Consider the following 27,962-nt stretch of genomic DNA (forward strand, 5'->3'; position numbering starts at 1 on the left):
ATAACAATTCCAGGGTGTAGTAGCTGTGCAAGACCTATTCATGTTTGCTACAGTTTATTGGAAGTACAGGAATACATCGTCATGCTGAATCTTGAGCATGTACAGCAGAGAAGAGAAATCCTTCCAGGATTGTCTTTTTGCAGCATGCTTTACCTTGTCCCCAACATGAATTTGCACGGAGGATCCTGGGTGTATGGAGTTCATTGCAGGCTCAGGCTTGCAAAATGTCAAAACCAATAACGCTTTCCTCGACTGTGGAATTTAGAGTCTCCCCTCAGTTGGTCTTGGGGAGTGAAGCTATATCATTAATCTGGATTTGGGAACATTGGGTGAGATGTTTTTCCTGACTCTGTGATACAAGTGCCTCAGCACTCTAGCAGTCATGTAGTGCTGCATGTCACCGAATGATCAATAACCAATTCTTGTGCAAATGGGCTTCTTTGTAGTCTAAACGGAAGGATGCAGCACTGAAAAGTGGCCAGTGATACACATTCTCTGTGTTGATAGTTGAGGAAATAATATGGTAGCACAGAGGTTTAGTTTTGAATTGTTTATTTGACTAAAACAGTTTAAAAACCAAGAGATAAATCCAGCTATAAAAAAAATATGTTATTTGGGGTGGATGAGCTTTTATTATGGGAACCATTTTCTTGTCTGCAGATCATTTGCAGGAATGGACTGATGGTTTTGCTTTTCCTAGTAGACAAACATAGATCAAGCTGAGCAGTCAAAAACTGGATACCAGCCCATCTAAGGAAGATCACTGTATTTAGTTTCGCTGTTTGACCTCAGCAGCAGAGTAGTGTGACTGAAAATACACCTGCACTGCAGAGAATCAAAGTCTACTGGACAAACAATAGCAGTGTCCTTTCCTAAAGCATCCTTTTCTTGCTAAGATTGATCTCTGCCAGGAAAGTTGGGTAGTCATTTTACTTTAAATAGTAATTGATTTTGGTGACTGTTAGTTGAACTTTACGTAGGGTTTCATTGCACAGAAGGTATAGGGAAGAATACAGTAAGTGGTGTTACCTTATGATAGCCTTAAGATAATAATTGATATTAAGTGGTCTAGATATTTACAGTTCAGTCACTCATGGCACCCACCCTGCAGCTTCCAGCTGCCTTCATGCTTCCCTGGAGAAGTTGAGCTTCACTAGGAGGAAGTATCCCTCACACAGTAGCCCCTGCATAAATGGCTTGAGAGATTCCATCTGAGTGCCCTCTCTACGATACTGCAGGTGATACTGCCTGAGAAGATAGTATAAAAATACCCAAAGAGGCAGTGATTGAGCTCCTCAAGAGAAGAACGGAAAACTGGAGAAAAGCACAATCCTAGCTGAGGAACAGGATTGGAGAGGTGCTTTACTCACTGTAGTCTTCCTATGTAGCTCTAGGTTTATGTTGCATAAAATAATGCTTTGAAATATATTTACGGTTTAAAGATGCAGGTGAGTGCCTTTGGTTAGACTCTAAAGCCTCTAAAAGCAGCAGTTAAATAGCTCCACAGCTTTGAACGTGTATTTTGGTTCTCCGCTGGCACAGTGGCTGCAGTTGCGGCTCTGCCATGGAGATGACTCCATTAGAGCCTGTGGTGTGTCTAGTACTTCAGTGATGGTATCTCTACACAGCCCTGCAGACAATAAAATGACTCTTTGCCCTATTTGCCTCCATGCTAAATTACATTCAGCCTGTGCTAGTGTGCCATGCTGCACTAATAGCAATGGTCTGCAGCAGCTGAGGTGCAGGCTGTGAGAATACTGACTTGTTTTCTTCACTGAGATGAGTAAGAGTATGGAAGAAATTACATGTTTGTGTGTGTCCTTGTTTATTTTCACCCATGATGAAGCAGCAATTGATGACTGAATGCAAAAATTCCTTTCGCTTGTTTATTCTTGCAGGATTCACATGGGAGTTAAGTGCCAAAAAAGAAAATTCCATGATATAACAGGATAAGAAATGACAAAGCCCATGTGAGGTGAAACAGTTTGAGATGCTGTCACCTTCTAAGGATGCTATTCTATCAATACTTTCTTTGGCAATAGGGAGTATGCAAAATAATCTGTGATGTAATGGGTCTAAATTGGCGCTTAGATCTTGCAAGCCAGTGTTCAGCAGCTCAGCAGTTTAGGATTTTACTGAATTATCAGCAGAGAGAAATACTGTTGCTTCTAATTGTGACATGGTTTTACAAACTTCCTTCTTTTACAGATTCGGTTAAACAGCAGAGGACTTATCTATTCTGTCGGTCTCCTGCTGGCATCTGTTTTTGTCACAGTATGTATATAGTCTTGTTCTTCATTGCCAAAGAGTGATTTTTACAGACTGTTTCTTCACCTGTTCTTTTCTCACTTCCAGCTGTAATAGTGGTTGCAAGGACTGTTGTTGAGGGGTAGGAATGGGCATTCCTATTGTAAACTTCCCAAGACCTTGATCTGGCACTTTGCAGAAGCTATCTCTGTCACAGGATGCCTCTCACATTTGTGCATTTTTCATGGGAGGAGCCCAAGAGATCCATTAGTTTTTCCTCATGCTAAAGTTGGACCAGATCCCTTGTTGTATTACAAGATCCATTCTCCTATTGGACAGGTAGACAGAATGCTGTAGAGTTTGCTTTGGCTCTCTGTGAGAACCTTCTGAACTGCAACACCAACCAGAACAAATAGTGCCTAGGCATGACAGTGTTTCTCTTGAAATCCATGCTTCATGTTTCCTGACCTGCCCATGTCCAGCACAGCAGATCAGAAATTACAAGGAGAAGAGAATTTCTGTGACATCTTCCAAATCTTGAGACCAGCTGCTGCGGGGAGTCATAGAATCACAGAATAGTTTGGGTTGGAAAGGACCTTAAGGTCATCCAGTTCCAACCCCCCTGCCATGGACAGGGACACCTCACACTAAACCATCCCACCCAAGGCTCTGTCCAACCTGGCCTTGAACACTGCCAGGGATGGAGCATTCACAACTTCCCCAGGCAATCCATTCCAGTGTCTCACCACCCTAACAGTAAAGAACTTCTTCCTTATATCCAATCTAAACTTCCCCTGTTTAAGTTTTAACCCATTACCCCTTGTCCTATCACAATAGTCCCTAATGAAGAGTCCCTCCCCAGCATCCTTCTAGGCCCCTTCAGATACTGGAAGGCTGCTATGAGGTCACCACGCAGCTTCTCTTGTCCTCCTGGAGTCCTCCTGGGCATTACACACCAACACAGTTCCCACATACACAAGACTTTAATTTTTCAGGGGCTTTGTGTGAGAGCAAACTAAGCAAAGTTGAGCACAGCCTTAGACTCTGGCTCCAGACTGAGATGCAGAGGGGCATATAAAGCATTTTGAGTGAAGAAAAGGGGATCTGGCCTTTGAAAACTTTTCTGAATTAAATGGGATTGCTCTTGTCAAAATTAAATTCATTGCAGAAACTTAAGGCCCTTGAGCCAGGGCTCAAAGTGATCTAAGTCAGTGGGGCTTCAGTGACTGTGAGGGAGCTACTCTGATTTACTTCACCTTTGGTCTTCAGCTCATGTGCTGCAGTACTTGCATTGCGATTGCTTCCAGGTGACCATGATCAGTAGGGGTGCAGTCACCTTTGTGTTCCTGTAATTGAGATGGGGATTTACCTCTGTTCAAAATGTTCCTGCTGTGGTGGCTTACTCTGTGTTTATTGTAGGTTTTTGGAGTCCACATGAACAAATGGAAACTGGATAAGAAGCTAGGGTGTGTGTGCCTTTCCCTTTATGGCATCTTCCTGTGTTTCTCCATCATGACAGAGTTCAATGTTTTCACTTTTGTGAACTTGCCCATGTGCAGAGATCACTAATGTAGGTGGCAGACTGTTGGGAGGAACTTCCTTCTTACCTGTGCAATACAAACCACGGCTGGCATCTCCTGAACGCGGTGCACCTCCAAGTCGTGACGTATATCCTGCTCACTGTTCATAGAACCTGTGGCCCCATCTAGGTCTGCCCTGTCCCTGACTCCCTGCAACCTGGACAAATCCTGCATCGATGTGAAGATTATTTTTTTCAATATTCATGTGATTTCCTAGCTCAGTTTTTGAACAGTGTGACTGGGATGAACTGGCTGCTAACTGGCGTCAAGCCAGGCAAAACTGGTCTGCTACAATTATTTCTTCTTTTTAAGTTATTTGATGGAAGACTAATCTAATTTATGACTTAAGACTACTGCTGTAATGCAGAAGAGGTACATTCTACAGGGGCTGATTTTCAAGGAGAATCATGGGATTTTTTTTTTGTTTGTTTGTTTTTTGTCTTACTCCTTTTTTTTCTTTAACTGTGTTCTGGGGTTTTGAGGGGTGGGAAGGGTGTTTTTTTGGTTTTGCTTTTTAATTGCCAGAGATCAAGGTCTTCTCTTGCATCTTCTCGTTCTGTGTGCTGGGCCTCCTGTAATGATCCAAAGGTCACAGGGCAGTGTAATATGGGAATACAATTCAAGGTACTCAGCATATGAATGGATTTACTGCGTTTTAAAAGAAGATTGTCAAGGCAACAGACAGTGACTTTTGACCATAAATAATGAAACTTGTACAGGTATGATGAGGAATGCAAAGTAAACATGGATTCAGAGGGTAAACACTGCTACCATTTTATTACTAACATTGGAGTTTTATTACCAGGGTGTTCATGGTATTTCCAAGCAATAGTTCAGTTGCCAGCCCTGGAGGGCTACTGATGAAATGTCCTGGTTTTTAATGGTCTGCACATGGAAATGGAAGGTCAACACTTTCTCTGCTCCATCAGATTTCTTGTTTTGGGGGGATTCAATAGTTCATGTCTTACTTGTTCTGAGAAGGAGATAAGTAAATGTCGGAACTTTTCTGAGTTACAGACACTGGTTTCTTTAAAAGGAAAGAGGCATATTTTGCACAGATATAGTTACTGAAGTCATAATTTGCCATTCTTTAAAGAATACACTGGACCTGGCCAGATATTTGTCTTCTTAAGCAGTTGAACTCACCTGGTAACAAATCAAGTGGATTCATCGCCCCTCTTTTGGGAGGGAGGAAGACACAGAGAGACATGGCACTTTTTAAAATGTGGAATATCTTCAATGCAGACTCGCTCACAGATCTTAAGTTATTGTGAAAGTTTAGCTATTCATTGTTCCAATATCCCTGCTAGATTTTGTATAATTCTGTATTAATATGCAGGCAGATTCCACCCCATGAGAAACACTATCACAGCTTCATTTGTATTGATACTGTGGATTCTTGCCAGTGCTGGCTCTTGTATTTACTTTAAGCACTGATCACTTCTGATTCATTTGGTATGTTTTTTTTCTTCTTGTATATGTTCTACTATGAAATGTATTAAGATACTACCAGCTAGGTGAATGTTTTTGTCTATGGTACAAACAATGGCAAATATTGGTAGTAAAGGTACAGAAAACCCTATGTAAAAAAAAAAAAAAGGGAAGTTAAAAAAAAAAAACCCCTAACCAACAACTTGCACCAAACCCTAACCTACAGCAGGGGAGAAACCTCCAACTAAAAAAAAGGCAATGAGAGCCCCATTCACAGACAGAAAGCCAAGTTTTATTTCATTTGCACTTTTGGAAGTGACTTTTACAGTTTGATTTTGTTTGGGCAAAGTGCTGTAAATGGAAATATTTACCGCCTGTGGTTTCCATTCAGCTCAGCACCCAATGTTCGTTCTTTGTGACACTAAGCCTGTGGAGGTTCTGGCCCCTGTTGCACTGCATGTGTCGAGGAAATCTGGTGGGAAAAGCTGTGTGCTGCTGGCCTCGGTGGACAAAGCGTGCTCATGATCTGTGGCAGGGAGCAGTACAGGCCCAGGGACAGGCAGTGGAGAGTCAATGACATGCCTGCGTCACCATTTTTCTTTCTGGAGAACAGTTGTGTTGCTACTTGTTGAGCTCTGCAGCCTGTGGTTCGAGCAGCCTTGTCGTCACTGTGCCCGCTGAAATCCTCTTGCATTAGGAAGCCCGCTGTACTTTTCCTGTTGTTTTTTATTGTTGCTGTTGGATTTGTTTTTTTTCTGTCAATGAGATTAATAATAACCACTAAAATGCCTAAAATACTTCCTTAAATCGAACAGTGTTAGCAACGATGTGGCACATGTCCCTAAGGGCCACCCCCTCCACACACAGCTATACTCTTGTAGCAAGATGCAGTTGCTCCTAAGCAGAGTGTTTCCTTGAGGGACAGATTTGGGGAAGAAAAACAAAAAAGAGAGAAGTTTCACATCAGGGCCTATTGTTACTTCTATTTTTAATATTTATACTGCTGCTCCAATGGAGCCAGTTGGATCTATTTCTACGAAATAGCCATTACCTATCCCGTGGCACAAAAACTGCATGAGTATTTTTTAGGAACTTTTCCTATCAGTGTGCATTAAATACTGTAGTGTATCGTAGCTTTGCGTTGTGTGTAAAACCTGAAATACCTTGTTATGACACTTGTGTGTTGTGCAAGAATGTACTGAAAGTTGTTTCTAAGCAGAAGCAAAAGGTACATTGAATTGTTGTTATTGTGCCATATATGAATTGATAAGCACTTCCTATATTGACAGTTCTAGTGAGATGTGCTTACGATTTACAGCCAAATCTCAGACCTGGTTTGGAAGAGGACAGACCAAGTGAATGTGTGCATTAATGGTTTTTTCTTCAAAAGACAGCGCCTCTCGAGTTTTTAGCATAATCAAAGCCTGTGGAAATGTCCGCAAAGCAAAAACACTTGGGCAATTTTTAGCATCCTTCCTGTGTGACATCCCCCAAACTCCCGTAGACAGTTACATTCCAATGTGGTGCAGGGCAAAAGCTTTGCTCCAGAGAGGACTGGGTCTGAGGGGTTCTCTCCTCCCGACATCAGATCCTGGTCCCTGCAGGCAGTGCACTGGGGGCAGCCAGCACCTGCCTTCCGTCCCCGGCGAGCGGCTCCGCAGTGCCTGTTGCTGCCCAGTGATGGGGTCACCGCTGCGGCGCGGGAGCCCGGGGGGAGGCTGCTCCGCTCTGGCCAGCTCGGAGCCGGGGGGCAGGAGGGGCTGTGCCGGGGCTGGCGGAAGGGGCAGGTGAGGCACAGCCGGGCTCTGGAGAGGAGCAGGGTTTGGGGTCTGGGGGAAGCCACGCTGGGTTGTGTTCTTTGAGCGTGACCGGGATTCCTGTGCGCTGTTGTTGCTCTGAGAACAAGGGTCACCTTCGTGTCTGAGGCTGCGCTCGGCTTTGGGCCAGTTGACTCTTTCTGTTTCCATTCCCAGCTGTTTCAGACAATTCTTAATGATTACTTCAAAGGAAGAGGAAAGGGCCTTTTCCTCAGTGCAGAGCAGCACACTGCAGCGCTAACTTTGACTTGATTTATAGATGTGAGCCTTTGCTAGTTTCAACTCTGCTCGAGGTGTGGATGGCCTCCCTTTGACGGCAGTTCAAAGGCAGAATGGTGGGATACAATATGATGAGGACTTAGGCATGCTGTAAAAGCTGCTTATGTCCCTACCGAAGGTGAATTTTCTACTTGCTTTTTTTTTTCTGATTTTTGTCTTTTTGTTGTTGTTGTTTTTTGGGTTTTGATGTACTGCACTTTTTGGTAGATTGTTTCTGCGACAGGAACACCAACCTGAAATGTGTGCATGGGAGGAGCCTGCCACTAGTATCTATCATTTGGGGTTTTTTTCCTGTGATGCTACCTGGCTGATTTGTTTTCTGCTTTCTGTCCTTAGCTGTGTCATTGCAATCAACTGATTGGCATGCTTTAGATTTGTGATGTTAGTGCCTGAGAAAACAAATGCTCATTCTTAACTTTCAGAGATGCACAACAGGGTTTTTCATGACAAAACACATCAGGTAAAACAGCAATCTAGTTTTAGAAAAACAAGTTCAATGCAGATGGGGCAACCTGAGGGTAACTTTTAACAGCCTGCCGTCAGAATAAGAGTTTTTATATGCCTTTTCCAAATAACAGTATTTGTGAGATAAAATGTAGATTGAATATTGTTGAATAACTTTCTAGAAAACCACGACTTTCTGCTGATGGGCCAATGTTTCTTATATCAATTTTTTGGGGGGGAGCCTTAATCCTTTCAAATAAAGCTCACAGAGATGCAGCAGTGAAAGGTTTGTCCATTTCAAAGTTACGCCGCTGAGGCTTTAGACTTGTTTAAATAGATCAATCATTCTCAATGGACCATGCTCAGCTGGATTTAAATCTTCCTTATATTCATGAAGTTTCACTTAATCAGCAGCCACTGTAAGTTAGTCTAAAATGGACTTAAATCCAGGTAAGAATGGCTGTATTAGGTTTGTCCAACTTGAACCAGACCAGTTTAAAGCCATGCTTTTAAGGAAAGTGGTGAAAGTTTGAATATTTGGAAGACTTCATTCACTTCAAAATTAAGGAGGTGCAGAGTTTGCCAAATGGGTGAAGCAGCTATAGTGCTTAAGGGAAGAGAGTTCTCAGTATTTCACTGACTTGAGTGAAAGTTGACCTCTGTTGAAACCAATGGCAAAACCCCGATGACTGCTTCGTGGGGTCAGTGTACGTGTTTGCAGCGTTAAGCCCTGGAAAGGGCTGTTGCACTTTGTTTTTTAAAGATGAATGAGCTTTTTGTTTTCTTACCTGAAGAGGTAAATGAAGAACTATTAATACAGCTTGGCACCTTTAAGGGAATTTACGTGACTATCCTGTTAGCACTTGGTAGCCTCAAATCGGAAGCATATTTCTTATACGTACATACTTTCACCCAGACTGCTCTGACTTGTTTGGCTGAATCTCCAGAACCAGTCTCAGGTGTGGGCAAATCCATGTCTTTTGTAAAAGTTTTCTTTATTCTTGGGAAAGCAATGAGGGAGGAAATGGCAGCTTATGTCATTGTGCACCAGGGGATATAATTTGGCTGAAAATCTTTCTTCACCACCCTGAAACAGCCTAGGCCAAGTTATCCAAGTTTGGTCAGAAGCATCTAATTTCAGGAAAGCATCTAGAAAAGCACAGTTTGTTTAAAGCAACCAATTTTGTAATAAACTTATATAGTTAAAATGACTTTATCATGGTATGTTTTGCGTAGTTTCTTATTTTACTTTTTGTAATAGCCTTGTAGAACAAGTTTTAAACCTTCCACCCCAGAACAACCTGGCAGAAATCTTGTCAATATGATCTTTGTCTGCCAGGTAGGATTTGAATGGTGCTAAAAGTCAACATGATAATTCCACAGCAACAGCTTAACGTAACCTTTTTATTGCCAGTTGAGGGAAAACATAACATCGTATGCCTGAACCTATGAGGCCAGCTGTAGCTGATTGCAGATCTGCCCAAATATGGAGCATTTCCATTGGCATGCCTGGCATGGAAAGCAAGGAGCTTGGATTCCCAGAGGAGTAACCCCTGTTGCTGGATATCTCATGCTGTAATGATAGAAAGGGGTTGCAGGTGCGTACACCTGCCTACTAGCTTGGAATGATACTTGCTCCTTTTTCATAACAGAAACACAGATTTCCCTTAGAACTGAGTCTTACCTTAATTCTGGTCAGTGTTGTCTACCGATAGGCATTGGAGCAGGGGAGACCCTAAAGCTCATCCAGTTCCAGCCCCTTACCACGGGCAGGGACACCTTCCACTAAAGCAGCTTGCTCCAAACCCCGTCCAACCTGGCCTTGAACACTGCCGGGAATGGGGCAGCCACAAGTGCTCTGTTCTCTTCATGCATGTGGAGACGGGCATTTGGCTCTGGAAGGAGTTAACTGTAGAAATGTTTGGTGGATAGAGAGGCCTGTAACATTAAGCAAATTTTTGTAATCATAGAGGTGTGTAACTCTGCCATTAGGAATGAAAAAACAGAGACCTCGGCACTTGTGCAGTGAGATCTATATGCAACTGGTGGGGTCATTTCAGTAAAGCAGTCCCCAAGGTAGCAAACCACCACATCTCTGAGGGAGACTGGTTGTAGTAACTCCTGTCAAAAAGTGATGCCATCAGCGTACAGGTACATGGTTACCTTACAGTCATAGAACCAAAAACTGGCTTGGGCTGGCTCCTAAGCTGCGAGTCCAGAAAGCACCAGAGCCCTTGCCTAACTTGAAGCACATCCCTTGTCTTGTAGAGGTCCATCTGTTGGAAGCTGGGCACATGCTGAAGTGTTCTGCAGAGAAATTTGGTTTAGGGAATCCAGCTCTTTGGCATCAGGAGGGTTTATTTAAGTGCCCAACAAAGCAGCACGTGCAGTTTAGGAGTGAGGGCTCTCTCAGGGAGCGACCGAGGCAAAATGTTCTCCTGGCAGGAGCAGAATCCTCTGTGGTCAGTGAGCAGAGCCTGTAATGAACATGCCTTGGGTTCAAATCCAGAAAGTGATTTTTAGAAGACTTTATACAAGTTTTATAACCTGTTCACTAGGAGTCAGCTGCTGAGGTTTTTAACCGTGATGCTATTTAGGAAAACAGATTTTTGCCTTGCAGGGGTCTATCGCTTGCCTGTATGCCCCTCTAGAAGACAGGAGCCCATGTTAGTAGCTCCCCTGTCCAAACGGGACCTGATGCTGAGCTTCCTCAAGTTAAAAGCAAGGGGGTTTTAACTGAGCCAGAAGGTTTTGGCTCAAGGCTGAGCCTGGCGCAGTTGCCGATGGCGTTGTACCCTGCATGGAGGTGTCCAGCAGTCAGTGCACAGCACACACCAGCACAGGTGCCTGTCTCACCTCGTGCTCTCCGCAGCTCCTGGTGGGCAGGGAGCAGAGCTGGGCAGTTCCTCTGCCTGGCCTGTGCCGGTCAGTTCCTTTGCCGTGTGCTCTTGCATCCCCGGAGCGTGCGCAGGGCTTGGGTGGGCTCTTTTGAATTTGAGGCTGCAGTTTGCAATTGGAGGAGGTGGAAAAAGAATTTTGCATTGCAAACCATGGGCTAAGATACCACAGGAGGAGTTCTCTCCCGCGTCCCAGCTTCATGCAACTGCATCTGTAGGCATGCAGATGGTGAAGTATGAAGGATCGCATCCAGGACCCTCTGATGCTCTCCAGCCAGCACTTTTAAGTTGAAAGTTATGTTACAAAAATAGGCTTTTACATCCTGACTTTGAGTCCTGGTGCAACTTGAGTGTAAATAGGATGAATGGCTCTTAGCAGGACCCTGGTAATGAAAGACAGTTTGCAGGACCTGGTCTTGTATTGGCATCTGTGTCACTTTTTAACTTTGTTGAGGACAGCCATCATTGAGAAATGGTTAATTTTCTATAGGATGGCTAAGTAGGTTGCCACACCACGGCTGCAGAAACCGAACACAGTCCCTAGAAGAAGGTAAATCTCCTTTACTGGCTGTTACAGCCTTAGAACTACATCTCGTTCTAGTGCTGTCTGCCTTTAAATGCACCAAGCCATTGAAATAACCAATCATCACAAACTGCATGGGAAGATTTTTCGTAGGATGGCTTTTAAAAGACTCTTCAAAAGGAAATTTGCACATATGAGGATACTTTATATATAGTGGCCTCAAAACTAATGAAGTGGATCCAACCCAGCTCAGTTCTGGTTAGGCAAAGACACTCATTATACAATGAACATTATTGATCTGATTAAGTGATTATAGATCTGACCTGGGCCTTTTACACTTTCTGAAGCCAGGCAGTTCAATACTGGTTTTATGAAGGCACTCTGTCAGAAGTTCATATAAGTCATTGGCAGATTTTTTTGCCTTTTTTTTTTTAAATGAATATAGATTTATATTCAAGCAACATATATATGTATGCGTACATACTATTGTGTCCACTGTTAATAACAGTGTCCACTGTTATTAAAATGAAGGCCTGTAGTTACCAGCTGCCATCTGTATAGGAATAAGACCCTATCATGGCAACTGCTAAGAATCTTAAGTGTATCAGTACTTAAAATACTCTTAGACACACATATTTATAGATGCAAGAGATGGTTACTAGTTTTTATTTGTTTCCCCGTTGTGTTAGCAGGGTATTCTGAGTGGTGCATGGCAGTTGTATATCTATAATACAGCAAGTCAAAAGCTTAAGCAGCTTATCTTTGTACATTCAGGACTACTTCTAATGTGATTATTGTCATTTGAAATGCCAGTTGCGTTTTCTGAACATAAAAGACAGCTTTGAGAAAAAAAAAAAAAGCACATGTGAGACATTGAGGGGGTCGGGAGAGTCTGCACTGAAGTATTTATACATTTTATTTATTTATCATGCATGAAGAGCTGAGCCTCTGGTTTTCCCCATGCTGGCAAAAGATTTAGGAACCTGATTTCAGTCCCCATCTAAAGCTAATGCCAGGTTTTCCTGAATCAGGGAGCAAGCACACAAAGCCATTAAAAGCATCCTACTGCCCTTCTGAATGGCCACGAAAAGTAACAAGGCCTTCTTGGATGCTTCATATATTAGTAAAGAAGCCGAGGAACGCTGTGAGACCCAAAAATGCTTCTGCAATGCTCACCTCTTGATCTGTAAGAGTAGTAATACATAAATAGCAAATACTCATTGCACCATGTTTTAATATCACTGTCACGAGATACCGTTTGCAGTAATTAAGATTCGTGTTTCATAAGATACCAACAAGTCATTTGGGGGATTTTTAGGGTTTTTTATTTTTTAGTAATCTTTTAGTAAGGAAGCAATCTTCCTGGTTTTACCCATCTCCCTTTAACAGTAAATGACTGGTTAAATGTGAAGATCTCTCTTTCAAACAGATGTCATGCACTAGCAAATGCTTGGATGAAGCTGACACTGTCCCAGCTTTATGACAGGGAGGTTCCCCTTTACAGCAGGCAGGATCTCCACCTTGAAATCCTGCAGTAAAAATGATCCAACCACTCACATATGTGGTACTTCCCTATTTCCACTGCATTGGTTTGGTTTGGGGTAGGTCAGCAGATCTCCATTGTAGACTATATCACATCGTTGCTATCAGTGTGAATTACAATAGGGCTTGTTGGGAAATGCAGGAGCAGTGATGGAGTCATTTTACAGACATTGTTTTGAGGGGAGGGAACAGCAAGCCTGTGTTTCGTCAGATCTTAAAGCTGGGGGACTTTAAAGATTAGAAAAGAAAAAAATTGGAAGGTAAAGGCTGATTGCATGGAGTATTGCATCAGTCTTTCATAAAGGTTCCTATAATGTTCCAGACTTGCATAAAGTGAGGTCCCAAGTTCTGTCAGGCCCAGAGCTGAGCAGAGTTGTTCATCCTGTGTTCTCAGCAGCAGTGCTTCTCTTCCAGTAACTCACTGGAGTCAACACCTCTGCGTGTAACACACGTTTCTGCATCTCGGAGCTGTGCTGTGAAATTGCACAATGCTTGGGTCATATGAGCAAGCACAGAACTTGAACTACAACAGGTTCTTGAAAGAAGCCAAAGCAAAATGTTTGTGGAATAACTTTGTTCTTAAGGTTTTATTTTTTTACTGGATGACAGAAGCAAAGGACACAAAGCGTGATCTGCAGTTATCCAGCACCTGTGGAGAGCAAGTGCACGTGAGTGATATGGCATCACAGAAAGCTGGTTAGTGTGTAATTGGGATACTGCAGCTTTTGCAGGGGTTGCATTTACACAGAGGTTTGCTTGAATGCTATTTGATCTTCACAACTTGCACCCTTCTAATGAAAGGTATTTCTTGCTGGTGAGAAATACTGCATTCCTTTATCAGGAAGAGTGGGAGAGAGATGCCAGAACTGATACCTCCACACCATTCTTATCCTAGCTTCACAAGTATGCGTCTTACCTGTTACGGAAATGGTTGTCTAAATTGGTAGCGGCAGCGTGTGTACCATGGGGTGAGCTGGTACACAGTTACCTTTGCCATGCATTGAAGATTTGGGGACAAGTTTTACTCAATGTTCTAGATTGACTTCACTGACTTGTCCTTGTAAAGCTGAGAATCATTACTAGGCCCTTAATGCAGGCAGCATCTGTAAGAAATGACTAAAGGGATGATAGACTTTGTTTGTCCTCACATAGAATGTTTGTTTTGAAGCCTGAAACCAAGGTAGAAAGGTGTTCGTTTGGGTTTTGAGGATCGGCGGGGGGAGTGGGGTGGGAGGCAGCATTGCTCTGTGCAGTCTGAAATCCCTTGGTGAGGTTTGGCTATGGCTGAGCCAGTGGTGATGTGTAGGAGGGCAGGACTGGTGCTTCTCTCCGGCCCGTGGTTCATCTCGTCACAGACACGGGTGTGTGGCAGGCGACCCCGTGGGGTGAAGTTCACTTCTGCTACAACCCCAGCAAAGCCTGGCAATGGGAATCCATGTACTGGTAAACTGGGATTTCAGTAGAGCAAACAGGTCAGCACACAGACCTCTTCCTCCTCAGGTACGTGGCACAAGTTCCCTCTACCTTCTCTTCCTCCTCTGGCTCATCCAGTATGTTTTGGACCAGGCTTTCATTAGCTCCCATTTATTAACTAAAACCATGGCTGGATTCTCAGCAGTGCTGAGCCCCTGCTCACCACCGAAGGGCAGTGGGTGCTGCTGGGTGCAGGCTCTCCGAAGAAACTTCCCTTTGCTTGCTTTTCCTTGCAAGGGCTTTGCCCACTAGTGCCCTGTGATTGAGGTGAGTTTGCAACCCCTACTATGGCTTGTTCTAAAACAGACTGTGAGGGAACCGCACAGATTTCTTTGCACTGTGTGTGTGGTGGGTTTTCTACTTTATGGCACAGTCACAGCATCAAAGCTGCAGGAAGCACAGCAATAAAAGTGACTGGTACAAGCACCTTTTATTTGATTTGGGATCAAATGATGCTGTCTGGGTTCCTTTTCACTGAGTGGGATGATCCTGTGATGCTTCTAACCATAAGTTAAAAAATGCAGGTGTAACTGAGGGCAAATGCACATGTAATGTATGTTCATTTACAGCCAGACAGAAAACAAAACAATCAGTGGTTCTAGTAATGCAGTTCTACTCAAAATCACTTTTTAAGTCAGCTTAGAAGTGTTAAAGTGGTGGAGCCACAGACAAAACATTTGTTACCTTTTGAAATGAGTTGCAATGGTTTTGTCATACTTGTACAAGTATTATAAGGTCATTCTTTATGTTTGTTTTACAACTTGTTGTAGAGTAGTCTTCTATGCATAGCTGTTCCACTTGCCTGTGTAAGTTACAGATTTAACAGAAATGAAAGCATGCGTTTTTCTCTGTTTGCTGGTAACCTATGAAATTAGAAACTTGTATTTCTGTGTTTTTAATGTTATACTATAAACAAAATTCACAGCACTATTGTCTATGGAATATCAAAAAGTTTTATTAGAATGAATTACTTTAAATGTTTTGTCATTTGATTTAATAATGTGTCAGACATCTACACTAAAACAATATAATGTTTATCAATAAAAGTATCCTCTCTTTGTACTAACTCAACACTTCAGGGTGTGCTTGGACACAGGAGTCGAGCACCCCTGTGGGTCACAATCCCAGTGACTTATTCAGTTTTGGCATAGTTCTGAAAATACTCTGTACCACTCATTTGACCTGAGCACTGAACTAGGGAGTGAAGGAAAAAGAAAAGAGGGTTTGTACTTTTTTTTCCCTCTGCTACTTTTCATGTGCCTTGGCAGTAAAGGTATGTGCACCACAGTAGCTGGCACAGGAGTGGGCTGGCTCCTCTGACCTGGTCGTGTTGGATTCCACACAGAAACACTGGGGGAATTTTATCTGCTCTTACATGAGGAGTCAAATTCTGCTCTGTTACAATAATCCAGATCTGAAATCACTGTGCTGAAGTTACTCTCTTCCAGAACGGGGTAGTGGGAGTTGATTGTCACTCTCCCAGCTGGAAGGATTCTGTGCCTGTGACCATTCACCACTGACAGCCACGGTTATGAGATCCAGTCCTCCCTCTGAAGTTATTCCTGGAATAACATGTTTAGTCATGCTTGGAATAATAATGAGGAGGAGGTGCTATTGTAACAGTTCTGATGTAGCCAGTTTCCATTACAGAAAGCTGTGGAAAACCTGTGCAAAGGGCTTGTTAAAAGGCGTATTTCTGGAGTAGTGGAATACTTGTGCTGCTTTTATGCTCTGCACCAGCCTAGCAGAGACTGCAACTTCCCTACTAAATCTGAGCCTGCCTTGGTGATAGGACTCATCGCATTAAAAGGTTGGGACACTTCAGCTCACCTCCCCTCCCATTATGCTTCCTCTCAAAGAAGGGCTGGAGATCCTTGAATGAAAAGGTCTGTAATTGGGACTGGCTGCCTCACCTAAAATACCTTTGCTTTTGTCTTTGTAACAGCCACTGCCAAAATGGCATCTTTCTTCTGGCGGACCCACCATGTCCACAGGAAGCAGTGGTATGTCTTAGGCTGAAGAGTTTATTTATTTACACATCCGCTGCTATTTCCAGATGCAGAACCATGCGGTGCAGAAAAGGCACACATGCTGGTCCCATGGCTCTGTCCAGGACTGCAGAGAATGAGGTGCAGCCTTTGATGTTGGTACAGAAAATGTCTTCCATCAGTGCAAGCCCAGCAGTTGTCTTGAAAATATTTTCCCTTGTTTTGCTTGTTTGCTTTCCAGCCCCGCGTGCTGGCAGCCCAAAAGGTGTGCTGGGACCCGTGCGGACGCGGCGGCCCTGGCGAGACTTCCCCGTGCCTCATTTTCTGGTTCAAAGATAATCTTGCTCTTTGTCACAACTTGGAGCTGTTCCAGTTGGCTGTTGCACCCTGAAGATACTCTCACTCCCTACCCCCTGCCAGGGTGACTTGCCAGATACGCATCTTTTTTGATTCAGCCTCATGATTACTTACCTCACTTTAGAAAAATTCTGTGTAATTTGCAGCCTGGAAAGTTAGAAACTGGTTTTCAGAGGTCAAGGAGTACGTGAATTTCAAGTTGCTTTCGCTAAAGTTAGGAAACTGGGAGCATTGAGGCAAGCCGTCGTGGCTTTGGCTGGAGGAGTTGTTGAAGAGTATGCATTTCATATTCATGTATGCACTTCTGCATTTTTAGAAGCTGTTGCTGTGTTGTCTTTGCTGTTACTCCTCAGCCCTCACAAACCCTGCCAAGCAGAGACATGAATGTTTCCTTCAGAACAAAAAAATGAAACATCAGGGCAGAAGTACAAAGTGTGGAAAAGAAAACTAACCCTCCTCCAGCCTGGCCCTCTTAGTCATCATAAAGATGCAGAACTAGGCACAAATCCAATTTATTTTCCCTTTGGCAGTCACTTCTGACTTGCTTTACAGAGGCCCAACTTGTGTCTTTGCCACCCCAAAAGCTATTTGCTTTGAAATATCATTTCCAGAGACGAGAGATCTTTTCTCTGCAAGTTACAGTTAGCACTCTCCCTCCAGACTGGGCTCAAGTTGTTTTCACCTGTTTGTTGGCATCCTGATTGTGCTGCTTGAACGAAGCTGCATCTGCCCCTGATCTCAGCATAAGGACTTCTGGTGGATAACTCTGAAGTCTTCGGTCACCCCAAAATCGTGCTTGAAGAGGACTGGTTAAGGAATGTCTCTGCTGATGACGGAAACGTCTTTTCTTCCTTGTTTTAATCTTTGGAATAACATCTGAAAAAAAAAAAGTACCCCGCACCCCCCAAGGTGTAGGTTTTATGGCTGATCTTTCCTTCCCTTTATGCCACAAGACAATTGCACTGTACGTACATCAACAATAAATACCCCAACCCTACCAGGCTAATTTTCCTTCCTAAATGTCATTCTTAAAGCTAAGGGAAATCTGACGCCATGCCCCACTCCCAAAGACTACCTTTACCTGCTGCAGCACAGCCGAGGGTCCAGCTTCACCACTGCCCACGCCAGCACTGTGGGACTGCACCTGAGGAACAAGGACTTTCATCTCATGCCTGAGGAATTCAAGCGCTTACTTTCCTTTCTGTTAATCTGGTGAAAAAGGGAGAGCTTGGAGACAAGCCTCCCACCCAAGATGGATTTAGCCTCTTGATGCCACATCCTCCCAAGTCACAGGCAACAAAAGCATCACATGCTTGCAGAGCAGGACATGCCACCACTGCTTAGCATCCCAAAAGGTGTGCAATACCCTTTCGTTGTGAAGAGCCATAGACAGGGCTATCTTTTAAGAGAAGAAATGGGGTTATGCATCCCAGAAAGAATGCCAGAATCCCAGCCTGGTTTGTGTTGAAGGGACCTTAAAGCTCCTCCAGCTCCAACCCCTGCCATGGCAGGGACCCCTTCCACTGGAGCAGCTTGCTCCAAGCCCCTGTGTCCAACCTGGCCTTGAGCACTGCCAGGGATGGGGCAGCCACAGCTTCTCTGGGCACCCTGTGCCAGCGCCTCAGCACCCTCACAGGGAACAGCTTCTGCCTAAGAGCTCAGCTCAGGCTCCCCTCGGGCAGGTTCAAGCCATTCCCCTTGGCCTGTCCCTACAGGCCCTTGTCCCAAGCCCCTCTCCAGGTTCCCTGCAGCCCCTTTAGGCACTGGAGCTGCTCTCAGGTCTCCCCTTCAGGAGCCTTCTCTTGTCCAGGCTGCCCCAGCCCAGCTCTCTCAGCCTGGCTCCAGAGCAGAGCTGCTCCAGCCCTCGCAGCAGCTCCGTGGCCTCCTCTGCCCTCGCTCCAGCAGCTCCACGTCCCTCTTGTGCTGCTGCCGCAGAGCTGGAGCAGGGCTGCAGGGGGGGTCTGCAGAGCGCAGCAGAGGGGCAGGATCCCCTCCCTGAGCTGCTGCTCACGCTCGGGGGGTGCAGCCCAGCACACAGGGGGGGGGGGTCTGGGCTCAAGTGAGACCAAGGCATTTCCATGCAACTGTCACAACCCGAGGGTTTGGAGTTGAAGTGGGCTGTGGCTAGTGAGTCTTCTGACCTTGCAGGGGGTGCCCAGACATGGTAACCACACTCGAGAGAACCAGTGCTTGATGGTTAGGGTTTTCAGTGCCAAAATCCTTTATTAGGTTTTATTCTTTATAAGGCCTTCAGGCTGCTGGTGGGCTGCACAGCTCCAAGTTTCTAATCCTTGGTGCTGTGAGGTGGAGGCACACCAGTACTCGCAAGCACACTGGGCTTCCTTGAAAGCTGAAGCAGAGGCAACATGTGGCTGTGTCTCTCTCTGAAAGGGAATCAGGCAGACACAGGACTCGGGACAAACTCCAGGTATGGTGATTTGGCATGTACTTTTCCTCCCTGCTGCAATGGCAATCAGCCCGCTTAGCATAGCTGAGCATCTGCCCACTTCCCCTCCAGCTGCTTTAAGTGGGCTGACGTTAGCATTTGGAGAGAAGGAAGCGCATCTTCGACCTCTGACTGTCAGGAACAAGCAGCGCTCTGTGCTGGTGTGAGCCTGCTTCACAGTGCCAAGCAAATCGTTAGAGAAGAGTAGCAAGAATAAACAAAACCAGTTCAATACCGCAGCCTGGAGAGAGCAGGTGCAATGAAACCACTTCAAACCAGAGCAGTTGCTTACTGCAACTCGCACAAGAAGATGTTACAAGTGAGCCTTTAAAGAATGAATGGGAGGGGGGGAGATTGGCATCATTAACATATCAGCTGCAGTGATACAGAACAGCGATATTAAAAAGAGAACTCTGCTGTTATCTTTGTGTGTGAATTTAGATCAATACTTGGCCTGCCTAAAATCCTTCTCTGCTGACTGCAGGGAGAGCTTGGATTTTAGAAGTGTATTCTGTAATGTTGCAGAGCAATGCCATCTAGGGCATACAGACCTACAAATACCAACAGGAATACTATCCATCCTTAGTGACAGAGCTTGCTGGATTGAATGTTAGTAGCTGGTTCATCACATATATATTAGGCCTGTTGGGATTTGCCTGTTTTCAGTATCTGCTTCCAGTTTTCCAGAGCATGCTTCATGTCAGATATTAATGGATAGTTTTGTTCCAGTTGAGACTGGAAGACAGTGAGTTTCTGAATATACCTTATTTCCTCTGTAAATCCACTTGATAACTTTCATCTGTGCAGCATATCAGGGATTATGAATGGTCTCCCTAATCTTCAACTACTCAAGGACTCCACTATGGCTGTGATTAGAGCAGCAATTCCCTTAGCAGATTAAACTATTAAACCTCACAGGCCAGATCTTGGCATCCTTATTCAGAAAGCTACTTACTCTGTTACTGAGATCCTCCTGTTCAACCCAAGCTTCCTGTAGAATATGAGTCTGTGTTAACTGAAAATATCTCCAGGACCTGGTCCAGTTGCAGCTCTGTCCTCACTTCTGACTGTCCCAGCTCTCTCCAGGCTGAGGATTAAGTGCCAAATACAAGTATGTAGCCATCTCCTGGGTTCCATGGAGGTCTGTGGCAATAACTATTTATGAACCTGGACTCACAACATTTTCTGTACTGTCTTGTCCTCTTGATTCTTACCATTTGACTTTGTAGTGCTTGGCCTTTCTAATGAATGGTAACAGTATTTTATGGCACTTTAGACCAATATTGTTCAGCTCTGTAATGGGTTTTCTTGTTCTATGTACACAGATTTGCTCCCCACTGGAGAACAGCAATGGCTTTAGCTCTCAAAGTAATCTCAGGAGATCCTTCAAACTGCAAAGCTGCACATCAGCTTCTGGACCAGCCAGCTTCTGCCCAGTTCTGTAAGATTTATGCTTGGAGCTGATTGTTCTCAGGTTATTTGCCTTGTATGACTTCACTGCTTTTACAAGCAGCTCCAAACTAAAGGCAAAAAATTTGAAAGCACATTGGGAAATGTTAATGCTTCCTCTAATAAAAACAAGAGCTTTTAACATAGATACAGGCCTTTCTTTCCCCCTCCTCTTGAATAATGGCAGTCTTGTTGCTATCCCAACAAAGGGAGGGCCTGATTCTCCTTCAGGTTTGTAGTCATCTGCTTTGGCTGCCAAGAGATAATAAAGCAAATGCCTGCTGCCGCCTTAGAATGGCATTGCCTGTGGGCACAAAAATGCACATACACTCAAATGAAGCAGTGGAAGGCTAGGGAAGCAGTGGGCAGATGTTACCAGGATTAATTAAGAAGTAGAAATTACATTAGTAATTAGATTTTTGTTGGGTGTAATTAAATGGTGCACTGTTAAAACATGATGCTGAAATGACAAATAGTTGATCATGGTTCTCCCTAGGGATCTGTTTTCCCATAAATTGGTATGGTGTATGTCATTCCTCATTGTAGCTGCAGATTTGAAGCATAATTTACTTTATTTAGCAAACAATTTTATGGCCAGGCTACGAACACTTTTCTCCCCTTTCTTCTTCTTCAGTAGTACTGTAAAGATGACAGGATGACTCACAATCATTACTTTCCTGCAAGTTGAGACAGTTGCGAGAGAAGACTGGAAATGCCAGACTCTGTGTTTTGGAAGATGATGAAAGCATGTTCTCATCTGCTTGTACCACATTCACCATCATGAAGGCAGAGACTAGTGACTCAGTAGCTGGTACTTCCAAGTGCTTTAAAACTGATGTCCAAGCTTGAATAAACTCAGGTTGCTGTGCTTCACTGGCAGATCTGAGACAATCAGATCAGTCAATTCAGAATTCAGGTGGAGTGACAAGAATTCCCCAAATACAGGTACTACCCCCCTTCCCTCCTCCCCCCATGGTGTCACATAAAATAGATAATGTGTTTAGTGGTGGGATTAGAGTATGGCTCTGATTCTTCACAAGATCCTGAGGATTACTCACAGCTAGTGTCTGGCAGTCATCATCTCTCTGGACAGAGCTCTCATCACCATTCTCATGTCACGTTGGCTCAGGCTGTAGAGAAAGGAATAGGTTTTGGCACATATGCAGCTGGAATGAGCTTTCGTTGACAGCTGGAGGCTCATTATTGCGTCTTTACTCCTCGCTCCCCAGTCTAACAAGGCTGCTGGTAAGGAGATGGGATTAGATGCTACGGCCCTTGCATTTTCCTGATATGGTGCTCGGAAAGGGCAGGATGTGCATAGTGCCCCTGGGTTGCTCTGGCCTGCACTCCTCAGGGACTTTCTGAGCAACTTGGGGTTCTGGTCCACGTGCTCTTTGAGAGCTGGGATGTCAGAGTGAGCCCACTTCCCTGTACTGGTATTATCTGAATACTGTTTTCAAAAGAATACTTCAAATTAAAGAGAGAGAAGGTAAAAAACAAATGCTACTGAGCTGGCAATGCAGTTATGCAGAATTTCCACTTATTTGTTTCCTGGCTGTCAGGAAGACATATAAAGAATAGCCACTGTTGGTTCTCTCATCAGAACGCCACCATGGAAATCTGTCTTGATGTGGGGTGTGTTGAAAAGCTGTTGGCCAGAACCCCCTTCACGGAACAAGGCTGAGAGAGTTGAACTTAACAATCACAGCACCATGAAATAATAAAAGAGTGTTTTATTCCCATAGCTGCAGTGATTCATGACCATAAACAGCTTCACTCCTGTCCTTTGCTACCAGCAGTACAGAACGGGGGAAAAAAAAGCAGCAGCAAAAAGAGTGCTCTGCGATGAGTCTAGGAAATAGGAACGGGGATTCTCCTTCCATATCAAAAAGGCCATATGAAGCAGTAGAAGTGACCTGGGGCTTTTTTAATAATATTTGTCAAGCATGCTATTTATCACATTTGTGTAGCCTTTAGTTCAATAAATACAAGAATGCTGTATACTTGAATAAAAGCATGCTAATGCCCTGCAGTAAATGGGATGACCAGTAAAAGAGTTACTTGTTCCCAATCATGCAGGCAGAGCTGGGAAGGGAACTAAAATCTCTTGAAAATCAGGTTAATCCACAAGACATCGCCTCTTTCAAAAACATTCTCCAATATAATGTCACACTTGCCAATGAGTGCAGGTAGGTAAGAAAGAAACATGCCATGGGTGAATATGCTTGGGCTCATCTGAGTACCCCGTCATGTTTTTACTCAGTAAGAACTTTGCCAAAATATGGTAATGAGGATGCAGAGCAAGGTGCAGTACTGGGGAGCTACCGTATTGACTCAGAAGGGAGAACTGACAAGTAAGGCTTAAGTTCCAGTTTTGAGACTATTTCTTTGCCTGACACCAGTGTCTGTGGCCATGGAAGTGGCAAAAGGCAGCCATCAGCCAGAAGTCAAAGGGTTTAACTTTCACCCTTCTGAAAACCCGCCCACAGGGATTAGGTCATATATCTTTGCCCCATTTGTTCAAAAAGTGTCTCTGTCTGTGTGACAATTGCAGCAGTGCCAGACAGCAACAAGATTAACAACTTTCATTTGCAGGATGTCAGCATCTCATTTTACCAGTTTTGGGACCCAGCAAATTAGTGGTCAGCTCAGAAGGCTGAGGTTCTGAATGACTTCTTCGCCTCAGTCTTCACTGGCAAAGGCTCTGACCGCACCACCCAAGTCTTGGAAGGCAGACGCAGGGACTGTGAGAATGAAGACCTTGGGCCCACTGTAGGAGAGGATCTGGTTCGAGACCATCTTCAAAATCTGAATGCGCACAAGTCCGTGGGACCTGATGGAATCCATCCGCGGGTCCTGAAGGAGCTGGCGAATGAAGTTGCTGAGCCACTGGCCATCGTATTTGAAAAATCCTGGCAGTCAGGGGAAGTGCCCGACGACTGGAAAAAGGGAAATATAACCCCCATTTTCAAGAAGGGGAAAATGGAAGACCCGGGGAATTACAGACCAGTCAGTCCCACCTCTGTGCCTGGGAAAATCTTGGAGCAGATTCTCCTGGAAGGCGTGCTAAGGCACATGAAAAACAACAAGGTGCTTGGTGACAGCCAGCATGGCTTCACTAAGGGGAAATCCTGCCCGACCACTTTGGTGGCCTTCTATGATGGGGCTACAGAATTGATGGATAAGGGTAAAGCAGTTGATGTCATCTACCTGGACTTGTGCAAAGCGTTTGACACTGTCCCACACGACATCCTTCTCTCTAAATTGGAGAGACATCAATTTGATGGATGGACCACTCGGTGGATAAAGAACTGGCTGGATGGCCGCACACAAAGGGTTGTGGTCAATGGCTCGATGTCCAGCTGGAGACCAGTAGGGAGTGGTGTCCCTCAGGGATCGGTGTTGGGACCGGTCTTGTTTAACATCTTCGTTGCTGACATGGACAGTGGGATTGAGTGTGCCCTCAGCAAGTTTGCCGATGACACCAAGCTGTGTGGTCCGGTTGATACGCTGGAGGGAAGGGATGCCATCCAGAGGGACCTCGACACGCTTGTGCGGTGGGCTGATGCCAACCTCATGAAGTTCAACCATGACAAGTGCAGGGTCCTACACCTGGGTCACAGCAATCCCAGGCACAGCTACAGATTGGGCAGAGAAGAGATTCAGAGCGGCCCTGCGGAGGAGGACTTGGGGGTGCTGGTGGATGAGAAAATGAACATGAGCCGGCTGCAGTGTGCGCTCGCAGCCCAGAAATCAACCGTATCCTGGGCTGCATCAAAAGAAGCGTGACCAGCAGGTTGAAGGAGGTGATCCTGCCCCTCTGCTCTGCTCTTGTGAGACCTCACCTGGAGCACTGTGTGCAGTTCTGGTGTCCTCAACATAAAAAGGACATGGAACTGCTGGAACAAGTCCAGAGGAGGCCACGAGGATGATCAGGGGACTGGAGCAGCTCCTGTATAAAGATAGGCTGAGGAAGTTGGGGCTGTTCAGCCTGGAGAAGAGAAGGCTGCGTGGGGACCTCATAGCAGCCTTCCAGTATCTGAAAAAGGGCTATAGGGATGCTGGGGATGGACTGTTCCTTAGGGACTGTAGTGACAGGACAAGGGGTAATGGTTTAAAACTTAAACAGGGAAAGTTTAGATAAGGAATTAATTCTTTACTGTTAGGGATGGTGAGGCACTGGAATGGGTTGCCCAGGGAAGTTGTGAATGCTCCATCCCTGGCAGTGTTCAAGACCAGGTTGGACAGAGCCTTGGGTGGGATGGTTTAGTGTGAGGTGTCCCTGCCCATGACAGGGGGGGTTGGAACTGGATGATCTTGAGGTCCTTTCCAACCCGAACTGTTCTATGATTCTATTTTACTCTCCTACTGGCAGGATCACTCAGCCCCGGCTCCCTGAAAGGACCAGGATCATTGTCCTACCCAGCTGCAGGGAACAAACACCCTCACCTCAGTATCACATCCTTGTGATACTGGGTATTTGCCTCATTCCCACTGAGCAGTAGAACATAGCCAGGAGGTTGCTCTCGAAGGGGAAATTATTTTTTCAGGGAGAGCAGCGCTAAAATGACTGTCGTGTACCAGGCAAGTTATGCTCCGCCAGCCTGAGCAGCTGGGTGCAAGCCCCTGGAAGCCATTGGAAGCAAGTCTGTGTCGGAAATGCTTGTTCTGGGGAATCCCCGTAGGTGGGAAGGAGCAAGCGTGGATTGCCCTGGTCTGGAATCCACCTGGCAGGCATCACATGTGCACCAGCTCTGCCTTCCAGCACTGGAGGTCCCAGTTGCCTGGTACTTCTCTTGGCAATCTTCTTTCACTCTGCTTTTGAGGTTCATGGTGTTTGTTTTGTGGCTTTTGCCTGTGTGAAGTGTTGGAGTGTGTGGCTGACAGGCTCAGGATAGCTGTCTACCTCAGCATTAATGAATCTGGAACACAGAAGTGCTCTCTGTGACACTGAAATTTAGATGATGACGGAATATTCCCTGGATCTGGAAAATGAAGTGGAACAAGGAGAGATTCTGCCTCACCATACACAACAGGTCATGTCAGAGCCCAGAATAACTTTGGATTCCAATACCAGCCTTGCTACAGCTTGCAGAAAAACTCGTTGGCTCAGTTCTATGGGATTTGTTCACTTGTTGGTTTGTTTGGTAGGGCTTTTTTCTTTCCAGGTGTGTAGGTGTCTGCTCTCTGTATGAAAAAATCATTAGGAAAATTAAATAAAACAATGAGGTCTGTTTTAGGCAGTTTTTGCTGTGTCTCCTTAAGGCAGTTTATTCTCATCTCCCTCCTCCATTATAAAACACGGTGGAGTGCCGATGTTGTTTTGCAAATCAGAACAAGAAATCTGACTTGGAGCCCAAAATGCAATACGCACATACTGCCAAGGGGTAAGATTCTGAGTGTACTTCAGTAATTGCTGTCATGTGCTACAGGCTGAAACACGTGTTTTAAGGTGAGAATAGATCACTCTGAAGTCATCAGTGAATGTGGCCAGGCTCTGGAGGGCTGCGGAGGGTGCACCGCCGTGGCTGGGAGGTTGCACAGGTCTTCCCGTGGTGCAGTAGCAACATATTTAGCACACAATAGACAGATGCCAGTGACTCATCTGTCTTTCATGTAAAGTGCTGCAGTTTCTCTTCTCCCTCCTGCAGAGCTCACAGCAATGTAGCAGGCTTCAAGGGTAGGAGCCAGTGGAAGAGGAAAGTCTCTTGATGCAGGAATCTCAGGTACCATGAGAGAAACTAGCAGAAGGAATTAATAATTGCTGCTCCCTGCTGCAGTTGCCAGGGTGGACAACAGATAAACAAGTCTGTTTCCCATCCCCTCAGAAACTACTCAAGACACTGGAGATCCCAGTAGCGCTGTTTTCCTTTGTACTTGTAACGGAAATAACAAACAGGAGTTCTGACTTTTAGAGCTAAAGGACATACTGCCCAGGCCAAGTCTAAACCGAATCACATGGAAAAGCCGCCCTCACCTCGCCAGGGTGTGTAATACAGCAATGCAGCAGCTTGGGGAAGGCCAAGTGCCATTTCTTGTCTGGACTAGCTGAGTCCTCTGGGGCATTCCACCAATGCTTAAAGCCTTCTGCCTACACATGGGTCTCTGCCTCACACCCATATGATGACAAATATAGCCTAGCCATTCAGGGCTGGGAAAAACCTCCTTTTCTGCAGGCTTACTGTGTGTATAGAAAACCATGCCTAGCCCATGCTCACAGCTGGATTGAGGGAGGGTCTCAATCAGGGATAAATAAACACTAACTAGGAAACTTCACCCAGTACCTCAGGTATGTGAAAGGCTGTGTGCAGCAAAGTGATTTTTTCCAGTAAGTTTTCTCCAGCGCTTAGAGACCAGTTCTGCTCCAGTTCAGCAGGATTCTAACCTGCCTCTCGTGTACTGCCTCGTTTGCTCCTTTTCCTCTGCGGCTGGCAGTAGTACTTTGCTTAACTAGTCCCACATGCTTTGGGGGGGGGCAATGGTGTCTCCTCCCTCTCTGTAAGAGTAGCCCTGCGCTTTGACAGCTATGCCAAGCCAGGCACTGCAAAACGACTTCAGTGCAATCTGCTAGGCTACTTGAATAAACACTAGCAGTTTCCAGAGGTACCAGGACTGGAAAGCCAGCCATAGTATCCCTCTCGATAAATGCTTTTAAATGTTGAAGACATGACAGGAAAGGTTTCCGTAGCCCTTGAGCCAGCTTGCAGAACTCGCCACTGGCTTCACACCAGGCAAGCAGCTGCCTCCAACTCACCTCGGAAGTTTCACATCTCTATCAAAGGACACCTAGAGGTTAAACGAAAGCTGCAGCAACAGAAACTGCTCAGATGCATTAAGCGTTTGCATCGGTTTCTTATGCATGAAGATTAACGGCCACTTTCACAGAAGCCATGGATTGATGTAAATGTCACCACGTTGTAAATAAGACAGCATCGCTTTGCCCTGCTTCCTCAAAGCCAGGTAGGCATCCACCTTTCATTTTAATGGCCTGAGTTTTGGACTTGGTATGTGCCCTTTAAGTAGATTTTTCCACCCCTGTGTGCCTTTGAAAAGTGCTTTGCTTTCAGTGCGGTTGTGAGCATTCCCAACGGGTACTCCATTTACAGAGAAAGCAGCTGCCACACTGGAAGGAGAACCTTGCCCTCCTTCATTTTACTTACAGAAATAGCCTGCACTGAAATCAATCTAACGACCTTGCGGCGCAGCGAGGGTCCTGGAGCGCGCTGTGCAGCCAGCGCTGCAGTTTGCTTCCTCCAGCGCCGGCGGCAGCCAGGGAGGAGCGCGCGGGCCGCGTCCCGCACGCAGCAGAGGTGGGGGCGAGGACTGCCCCTCCCGCGGCACCGCCGGAGCCCAGCGCCCCGCGCGGTTTCCAGCCCCGTTGATCACAGGCGCGGCCGCGCCCGGGCTCCGGGAGCGCCTCTGGGCCCAGCCTCGCTCCGCGGCCTCCGGCGTCCCCGGGCCCCTGCCCGCAGGCCCCGGCAGAGCCCCC

General features: G+C 45.4%; 1 protein-coding gene and 1 long non-coding RNA gene across 7 annotated transcripts in view; one reads left to right on the forward strand and one right to left on the reverse strand.

Annotated features, from left to right (window-relative positions):
* RIN2 (Ras and Rab interactor 2) overlaps positions 1-27,962 on the forward strand; it is a 193,601-nt gene that overhangs the window by 62,355 nt on the left and 103,284 nt on the right. For 4 of the 6 annotated variants that reach the window (XM_065682626.1, XM_065682627.1, XM_065682628.1 and 1 more), the window contains exon 14: positions 2,209-2,274. The exons of 1 other annotated variant lie outside the window; for it this stretch is intronic. In XM_065682626.1, the coding sequence (XP_065538698.1) occupies positions 2,209-2,274 (66 nt within the window). Of the gene's footprint in view, positions 1-2,208; positions 2,275-27,353; positions 27,434-27,962 lie in introns of those variants that run through there. One more of the 6 variants, XM_065682635.1, reaches the window with a different exon arrangement.
* Positions 21,027-27,937, reverse strand: LOC136015978 (uncharacterized). The gene is made up of 3 exons (XR_010613418.1): positions 27,634-27,937; positions 21,532-21,603; positions 21,027-21,355 (listed from the first exon to the last, which is right to left on the reverse strand). It is a non-coding gene; the product is annotated as an uncharacterized LOC136015978 (long non-coding RNA).

The sequence above is a fragment of the Lathamus discolor genome, chromosome 5, assembly GCF_037157495.1.
Source record: "Lathamus discolor isolate bLatDis1 chromosome 5, bLatDis1.hap1, whole genome shotgun sequence".
Classification (NCBI taxonomy): Eukaryota; Metazoa; Chordata; class Aves; order Psittaciformes; family Psittacidae; genus Lathamus; species Lathamus discolor.